Source organism: Pantherophis guttatus, chromosome 5, assembly GCF_059756535.1.
Source record: "Pantherophis guttatus breed Tessera chromosome 5, ASM5975653v1, whole genome shotgun sequence".
Classification (NCBI taxonomy): Eukaryota; Metazoa; Chordata; class Lepidosauria; order Squamata; family Colubridae; genus Pantherophis; species Pantherophis guttatus.
In genome coordinates, this window is record NC_142067.1 from 50808930 (window position 1) to 50818527 (window position 9598).

The 9598-nt window shown below is 35.0% G+C and overlaps 1 protein-coding gene across 1 annotated transcript in view; it reads right to left on the minus strand.

The window, feature by feature from the left end:
* Positions 1-7764, minus strand: part of LTN1 (listerin E3 ubiquitin protein ligase 1) — a 31549-nt gene extending 23785 nt beyond the window's left edge. The window contains exons 1-7 of the mRNA XM_034428638.3: positions 7586-7764; positions 5567-5770; positions 4189-4287; positions 3639-3869; positions 2735-2787; positions 1907-2087; positions 20-193 (exon numbers count right to left, since the gene is read on the minus strand). Coding sequence (XP_034284529.2) covers positions 20-193; positions 1907-2087; positions 2735-2787; positions 3639-3869; positions 4189-4287; positions 5567-5770; positions 7586-7627 — 984 coding nt within the window. The 5' untranslated portion in view covers positions 7628-7764. The remainder of the gene's footprint in view (positions 1-19; positions 194-1906; positions 2088-2734; positions 2788-3638; positions 3870-4188; positions 4288-5566; positions 5771-7585) is intronic.
* Between the last annotated feature and the right edge of the window lie 1834 nt (positions 7765-9598).

Below are 9598 nucleotides of genomic sequence, written 5' to 3' on the forward strand. Positions count from 1 at the left end.
ATAATGACTTCCAGATTACCTCAATAGTAGTAAGGACATGAAGTACAGCTTCCCAAAGAGCAATGCATACAATAGCATCACTATCATCAATGCTAAGAAGAACAGCTGGACAAACTCTTGATGCTTCTTCATTCATGGACTCAGGAATATGTTGACAAAAAGTAGTAATTACCTCAAAGAAAGCCGAACGAACCTAAAATAGAAACAAGAGGAAACCTGAATATTTTCATGTTGATATGATTACTGTACAAGTAGACCTCATTTAATGACTATCCTGTTAAGCAACCATTCAAGGTTATGACAATGCTGAAAAACTTTATGATCAGCCCTTGCATTTATGACTGCTGCACTATCCTCATGACCACATAATTGACATTCAGGTGGTTCACAACCAGTGGGCATTTATAATTGTTGCAGCATCCTTTTGTGTGCTTCACAACCAACTTCCAACAAGTTAATTGAGAAGGTAGCAATAAAATCACAAATTGCAGTCATATGATGTCTCATTAATAACTTACAGTAACTTGCTTAATGATTGAATGGAAAGTAATGTCATACGTCCATTGTGGACACGTTTCACTTAGCAATTGCTTGCCTAGTGACAGAGTTGCTGGTCCCAATTGTGGTTGTTAAGTGAAGACTATCTGTACTATCTCTATACCATAACAATCACTTAAAATTATTATGGAAAACCAACTACCAATCCTGATTCTATGAGCCATTTTCTAAGAGCCATAAGACCCTAACCCATTTCATACTAAAGGCTTTTGTTTGCCTCCTAAGCAAGGAAACATTGATGCTAGAGAACTCCTTTTGAAATATATTCCCCATTATGTATGTGCCTGCTTACTCTCTTCCAATTCTTTCCTCTACAGTGATTCTAAATGCAAACATTAATTCTATTTTTGTTAATTATTGCAGCACCAAGTGAGCATTGGGGGGGGAGGGGGAGGGAAGGATCAAACAATCTGCCCTTTTGCCCTGTTTCTTCCCTCTTTTTTGAGTTCCAGAAACTTTCTCTATTGTTTGGGCTAACCCAATTGTTTGGGATCATATCTTTCCGTCAGCCTGCAAAGTAGACCAGACCAGAAATATAGCTAGATGAACCAATTCTACTTTACTCTGTAGTCACATTAACAAAATCTTGCAAGTCTGACAAGTTGACATCTCTCCCACATCCTTTATAGCCGAAGAAACTAGGAAGAGTTTCTTATGAGCTGCTTACCCTGCCCATATTCCTGCTGCTGGCTAAATTGCCTTATCTGATTGTTCCCTTTGCCCTGCTTTCCAAGGTCATTCCCACATACCATTATATCTTGTGACATTGTAAAGCAAAGGAAAGCTGAAATAAAGTCATAAGACCACTTGCAATCAAGTAATTCTAATTTAGCAACTACTTCAGTTAAAAACCAAATCTGCAGTCTTCCTGCAGAAGGACTCACCTCCCTCCTCAAATTTCATGATTTATTTAAAATAAAGGCAGCATTTTAAAATACAAAATAACATATAGTAGAAAAATATGAAACTATGTTAATAATTATAATAGTTGTACTTTCATTTAAACTAATACTTCAAAACTTCTTCACATAAATAGTTCTTATCCAGGACTAATATTTGAGGAGTTGGGATATAAGATACTACTTAGTCATTAGGAAATTGGAATGCAATCTTTATCACCATTGTTAAAGGATTTTAAACAATATTGCCAGTTTAAAAATTGTAATAATGCTAGATGTTATTTTAATGATTTTTTTCAAAGAATTTTTTCAGCTAAATCCAGTAAATATGAAGCATATGTTTTGTGTTTAAAACAAAAAACAGTCTTCATGCATACAATAAAGATTCTTATTTTAACTTTATTATATTTCAGAATAGTTTTTTGAGGAAAGCAAAATGGTAAAGATACCTGTGCTATGTTATGTTTCCCATATTTCCAAAATTTGTTTTGAGAGAGAAGTGTCTTAAGTCTCTCTTCCAATGATTTAATCTCATTATCGGGCATCATACAAAGCAATTTCTTTAAAGATAATAAAGAAGAAGTTATAATTCGATGAAACTTGGCTTCTCTTTCTTCTTCTGGAACTGCTCTGAATAAAAAACACAGGAACATGGTTTACAAATTCAAATTTCACTAAATTTTTTCATATTTGATTTTAAATCCCATTAAAGACAACACACCCATATCCTGAAAACCAGAATCTTAATTGTATGTATGCATCAACTACACAGATCTATTATTACTGCAAATAGGAAACTTCCAAACTTTCCGTTTTGTCAGGTTTAAAGTCACAGAATTGAGTGCACGTCAGTGGCAATTGGAGTTTCATACCATCCTAATACATATCATTTCTTATTAACACAGTTAGAAAATCTGCACATTCCAAGATATCAAAATATGGCCGAGTCAACCTTCTTGTTAACAAGGTTTTTTACTGTGCAGAAACAACACAGTTCTCGTTAATGTGAAAAGGCAACAACCTTCATTTTGAAGAGGGACTTAAGCTCTGACCAGCAGTACCAATGGCCAGAAGACGTTTCTCTGCATAGAAATCTCTTCCATCTATTAAAACTACTAGAGGAGGTCTCGAAAAAGAAAACTTAACTGGGAGAATATTTCATGTCACCTGACATGATAGACCTTCAACATTTTTCATTTCCTTTATTTCAAGAATATCTTTTTAAATACTTAATATAAATTTATTTTTCCAAAGAAATTAAAATATACTGTACATACTGTGGATCACTTAGTGTATCAGGAGTTTCTTTCAAAAGATTATCCTGTAGTACCTGGACAAAAATAGTCAGATATCCTTAAATGGAAAAATACTCAATTTATAGATAAAAAGTAAATGTTTTTTTTAAGAATAAGAATGCAGTATTACAATGCCAAATGTACATTTCTTTAATTTAAAATTATTATGGTATGAATCCAAATAAGTGGAACTTTGCATATTTATTCTGCTTAAAAAGATTATCTAATAATTATGTCTAAAGCACTCCACCCAGAGAAAAAAGCCAAATAAATGAACAGGTTGGGAAATATGTAACATACAAACATATACATGGAACATACATAAAGAAGATAAAATATTATTACTAAATTTCAGTTTCACATAATAAATTCAAAATAATTTCAGAAAGAATGGTTTTCTTTCATTGTATGTGTGAATTGCAATACATCTTAACTGACATTATACTTAAGTTATTGTTATTAATTAAGGTTAACGTTTATCATTTTATGTATTTATTATGATTTAAATAATATTTAAAGTAGTAGTCTACAGCATCATGCAACAAACTGGAAGACTGTGAGTGGTAGTCTTGCCTCAAGCGTGAAACCAACTGGATGCTTTTGAGCCAATCTCAGCTGTAAAAAGAAGGTAATGGCAAAATTGTTGACAGGAAAACTGCATGGACTCATCCAGGAAGTCCCAGGCCATAAGGACAACTCAAAAGTACAAAGCATCATCATTTTAAAAAGTGGCAATGACTGGACACTTGATAACTATGAAAACATCTAGCAAGTATAAAAGCAAAAAACTGTTTCTGTTGGATTTCCTTAGATAGCCACAGCCTTCTCTGTTAATTTTCAATTACATATTTAACAAAAATTAAAAAGCATACAAACTTGAACTTACATTTAAAATTTCATCTTTACAAAACATTAAGGCTTCAGGTTGTTTGCTTGGTGGAAAGGCCTTTTCAAATGCCTCTTTTGCTGCTGATGCTGCTGGAGAGTAAATATCACACTGAGCTATAAGCCAATATCCCATAATGTTTTTTAAATGAGGAGCTAAATGTTTTCTGACTTTCAGAATAAGCTGTTCAAAAGCTTGCTGTGTTGCTTCCCGGACTCGGCGATCATGATCCTACCATAAACATTGGCAAGTACAAAAATAATTATATAATTTCACTATACATATGAACAATTTTAGATTACCTATTTCTCTAAAGCAAATTTTATTGAGTCATATCTTACAGCTAAAATATATATAACATTAATGCCCTATTTTCTATGGCTTTCCATATCACACTAGAGCATTATCACTGGTTTATCTAATTCAAAGTTTTTTGCAGAACATATCAAAGGTACAACAGAACTCTGCATTCATCTCTGACCACTACAGCAGCTAATTAAAAGCAGGCTTGGTTCAAGCTCTTCCAATAAATATAAATTTCAGTACTTACAAGAGAAATTTTACAATAAATTCTAGGCCAGTAAGGTAGAACTCCTTTAACAATCTCCGTCTCTCTTTCTTTGCACATTGCCCCAAATTCTTGCATAGCCTAAAATTAAAAATAATTAAGTTTTTTTAAAAAAACAAAGCTGATGATTATCCACTATTATATGCTTTCTGTTATGGTGATTATTAAAAAAAACTTCATTTTTACCAATTGATACTGTGTGTACAAGACAGTATTGATTTTTTTAAAAAATCTATTAGTTTACTAGATTTCTATGGCCACCTATTTTAAGAAGCACAACTCTTGGCAGCTTTAAAATTAAAGGAAAACCTGGCATCTCAGCCACTTTCCTCCAATACAATACAATACTATACAATACAATACAACCATCTCCAGGCTCCAACTCACCCTACCCGAGCACAATTTCTTATTCTGAACAAGGTTACCACTGTGAAATGTGCAGTTATATAAATAGTATAATTGTGCTATATATTGATGTATGTACGTCAATTATATTGATTTAATACATATAACACATACTGTATTTTCTATATCAACATTTATTAAATTTATACAATAATTTTATAACTTTTTAAGTTAGTCAAGCTCTAACAGGAAGTTCCTTGCCCCATTGTCATGGTTTAATATCCGTAAGTTTATTAAAATGGCATAACAAAAAATGTTGTAAAAATATAATGCGATACTGAATTATATATCTAAAATCTGGGACCGTAAGTGATAAATGAGGAATTTTAGATTAGCATGGGAAAGAACAAAAAAGATTACTTAATCTAGGCTTAAAACCTTGAAATATTGCTAAATATTCACTTTGTTTTTCAACTGCTTTCTACTGATGTAATGGAAGAGTAGAACAATGATACTCCATGCAATCAAGTGTGTTTAAAAACTTGGCTGAATGACTTTTATATGCAGTGTATGTGTGTGTTATTTTTCAGCTTTTATTTTTTGATATTTTATTTTTACATAATATAAAATTATTTTTTTTAAAAAAATACAAATTATAAATAAATTATAAGATCAAAAATATTATAGTTGAGAGCCAGTTTGATCTAATGAATAAGCACCAAGCTAAAAACCAGGAGACTGTGACTTCTAGCCCCGTTTTAGCCTTAAAAGTTGAGCTTAAAAGACTTTGGGCCAGTCACTCTCTTTCAGTCCACATCAGGCTTGGGTGGCAAGCCAGTCAGTCAATTTCTGATGCAACCAACGGATCAACACTCAACTGATATGAAAAAAGAGACCCCTGCACTTGCAGGAATATGTTAGGAACAAACAAACAAAACATCAAAAATGTTACAGCAATTACTAATCCTTTAAGTAAATATATAATGATCCTCTAAATATAATATAACAAGCCTACTTTTAACTTGGTTGTGACATCTCTTTTGGAAAGTTTTCTTAGCACCATACGAAAATCAGCATCTATAAGGCTATCTATTTCTTCAGCTCCCTGAACTGCAGGAACGTATCCCAGGTCACTTGAAGAGGTGCCAAAGCCAACAAATCCAGGAACAGTTCCTTGTTCTTTAGCTAGAAGTTCAGCTGTTCTTCCACTGCTAGAAGGCTATATTTGAAAGAGAGAAAAAGAACTGCTGTTTCAGAATTGTAAAATCCTAAACAAACTTCCTTGGGAATCATTGTTATGTCCAAAACTGCAATTTTTATTTTAATTATTTATATGCTATCTTTATTTTATAAACTCAAGGCGACATATATATCAAATTGTTAACTTTATGGTTTGCTTCTTGATTCCTTACATTGTTAAAGCAAATAATACTGTTTTATCTCCCCCCCCAAAAAAAACCAAGCTAAAGTTTACAAAATATTAAAAAATTAATTTACAATAAAGTAACAATAAAGTAAAATAGTAATTGGATGATTTGTAAATTAAGTTACATTAGATTAATTATTTTGTCATTACTCATTGACAAAATATAAGGCAACTTAATATCTGGTGACAATTTCACAATTGAACTATTACTAATACACTGTCACCAAATTTTCCCATGCTGTCAACACCTATATTTCTGAAGGCAATTACACATATAGACAAGCGGAACTGATTCCCAAAGAAAATGCTATATTTAAAAAATTAACTATGTATCAGAATTGGATGGTTTTCTGAATGAACTTCTCATTGGTTAAATACACTATAAATTGATATTCTAATTCCTAACCATCATTCCTTCTTCCTATCTTCATCTACCACTTTTTTCCTATTTTCATCACTTTTGAGTTTTTATTTATTTATTGGTTCGATTTATATGCCGCCCTTTTCCAGAGACTCAGGGCGGCTTACAATGCGTTAAGCAATAGCCTTCATACTTTTGTATATACCTGCTTAGTAGGGCTTTCGGCCCCCCCTAAGTGGTGTTCTTTTTTATACAAAGTCAGCTTATTGCCCCCACAATCCGGGTCCTCATTTTACCTACCTCAAAAGGATGGAAGGCTGAGTCAACCTTGAGCCTGGTGAGATTTGAACTTGCAGTAATTGCAGGCAGCTGGTGTTACTTAACAGTGCTTTATGAATGAATTCCAAAAAGCATATCTGAACAAATGTTACTACAGAGCAAAGTTAAGATTTCTACCACAATTTAAATCTCTGATGGCCTTCACAATGCTACAGACTGTTCATTCCTAAATATTTAGGATGTTTAGGACTTAACAGAATTTGTTAGGACTTAATATTTAGGACTTAACAGAAAACAAACAAGCAACAGTCCAGACATATTCACAGTATCTGCCACAGAAAACATGTTATCAGTAAGCGTGCATCAAGTTTTGAGAAAATAACTACTAAATGTTTGAAAATTTTCACACAAGGCACTCCGGACACAGCAAGATTCACTAACTACAAGGATGTAACCCTAACTATTTAAAATAGAAAGGGGTATACAGCATTAAAAATGTGCATATGACACCGTCCACAACCAAGAAAGCCAACGCCATATGGGAATAATTTTTTATCTGAATTCATTTTTTGACATTTCAAACACTTCCGAGCCATTTACTTTTTAGAAGCCGAAATATTACTGGTTCTTTTCTCCTCTTGAAAGTTCAGGCATCCTTAGCAATTTGTATTCCTTAAAAGGAGAGATTCGCCATACAGGAAAATAAACTTGCAAGGAGAATCCTGCGAAGGCTTGTTAGAGAAGTCACTAACCGATGCTACCCTTTAACTGCCAGCGACAATTAAAGCAACACCTTTAAAACTAGTGTCTAGAGACAGCGTCCCTTTTGGTGCGGAATAAGCTGCTTTTTTATTTAGCCACAAGTTAGGCAAAGCTCTCCTCCGTGTTCGAAAGCTCTGGAAAGGCAAGCCTACCCGGCCCCTCTCCAGAAATACCGAATCCCCTCCCGGCGGCATCAGCTCGCTTACCCGTACGTTGCCCTTAGTTCGCTGCTTGTTCTTGCCTCCCATGATAGCGCCTGCAACGTCGTCAGAAACTTGAAAAAAAGGAAAGGGAAAACAGAGGGCAGGGGTTAGAGTTGGTCCCACGGACAGGAAGGGGGAAAAAGGCTGTTTCCGGGTTAAACGGAAGTAAAGGTAATGGCGGAAGGGACGCCGAAGTCCGGAGGCTCCTCCCCTTTAGTGCTCCTCCCTCAGTTTAGGGAAGGGTACAAAAAGTATTCCACGTGGGGGGTGTGGGGGGGGGGGAAACAGAACGCTCTGGAGGGAATGATTGCTGATGAGCTAGTTACTGAATTTACTGAAATCACTGAAAGAAGTTCGACGGATGCTTTTATATAAAAGATGCTTTTATTCTTGGTAGATACTTTAACTATTCTAAATTAATTGCCACTTTTAAGATGATAGTTTTAGGTCAGCTCTTCTTTTTGGTAACTACGTATCCTCCCCCCCTTCTGACTGATTACGCTTGTACACCAATCGGTACCAATTACGTTTTACACTGCTGAAGATGGTTTACTGCATTTGCAGTATGTTGTGGTAACAACAGAATTTATGCTCTCTTTATGAGAAAGCTCAAAAGGCGTTCTTCAGGGAGGAAAATCACGATTGTCTAGAGATTTAAAAAAACATGCAGCCAAAACATTTATTGATATATGCCCAGGCTTATTTAGGATAACTTTTTTTATTCATTTAATATTTTTAACATTGACAGAAACCCACAAAACCCTCCCTCAAAAAAAAAAAAAACAATACAGGGATAAAAATATATTGAGCAAAGATTTTTTTTAAGTGAAAAATTACCACAAACGAAAAAGGTCTATAATTTTAATTGTAAATAGTTGCAATTAGGTAGGTAGGTAGGCAGATAGAAGAGGGAGAGGGAGGGAACAAGGAACGGAGGGGTGAGATGAGATCTGTTATTAGTCTATCAACTACCTCCAGCATGAGAGCCCCCCAACCCAACTGGCAGAGCCAGGTTTTTCAGACCCAAGTCAAGAGCATGAGAGAGGTCTCACCCCAGGTGGGCAAGTTATTTTAAAGAACAGAGGAGGCTCTTCTGGACTCTGCCAGCTAAAATTCCTTGAATGACGGGATCCACAGCATTGTTGGCACACATGGAATGGGCTGTCCCATTGGGATGAGACGGTTCTTCAGGTAACCTGGATCCATGCCACGCAGGGCTTTATAGGAACCTTAAATTGCACCCAAAAGCAAACTACCAGTCTGTGCAGCTCACAAACTTCAGTGTAACATGGGCAATTCTAGGGGGCCCAAAAGCTGCCCATTCTGCTGCACTCTGCATCAGTTGTAGTTTTCAAATGCTTTTCAGGGGTAGCCTCATGTAGAGCACCTTGCAGTAGTCAGATATGAGATGACCAAGCCTTTGAATGACTGAGCACAGGGACTCCTGATCCAGGAAAGCCCAGAATATGTTAGAAATTCATCTTCTTCAATCAATCAAGTCAGTATCCCCACTGCCATCCTATTTTTCCATATCTTTTTCCCAATGTGCACAGTGTAGATTTGGAAGTAATTTTTCAGTTTAGATTCATGAATACACCTGTGAATCATGGAGTTCTTTGCAAATGTATTACCTGCTGTTCAGTAGAATCCTGATCAATTGCAAGCTAATGGAAAGGACTTGCACCTCTTGGTTCAAGACAGAATTAAGTCCTAAACATCTGGCCAGTGTTCCAGAGAACATGTTCAAGCATCTTGCAATGCAAACAAATTTCATAGCAATCTGAACTATTTATCCACATAATACTATAAGAGAACTAAAATATTTTTAATGTAAAGCTGGCAAAAGGCTTAATTTTAACCAAGGTCAGATACCGTACATAGCCATTTCTTCTATCCCTGAGTAATATAAGCACAGAACTTTGCTATTTCTGAAGTACAAACAGCAATGAGGTATTGATAATATATCCAGAAACTTTACTTAAATTACCAAAGCAAATAACATTTTCTGGCATCCAG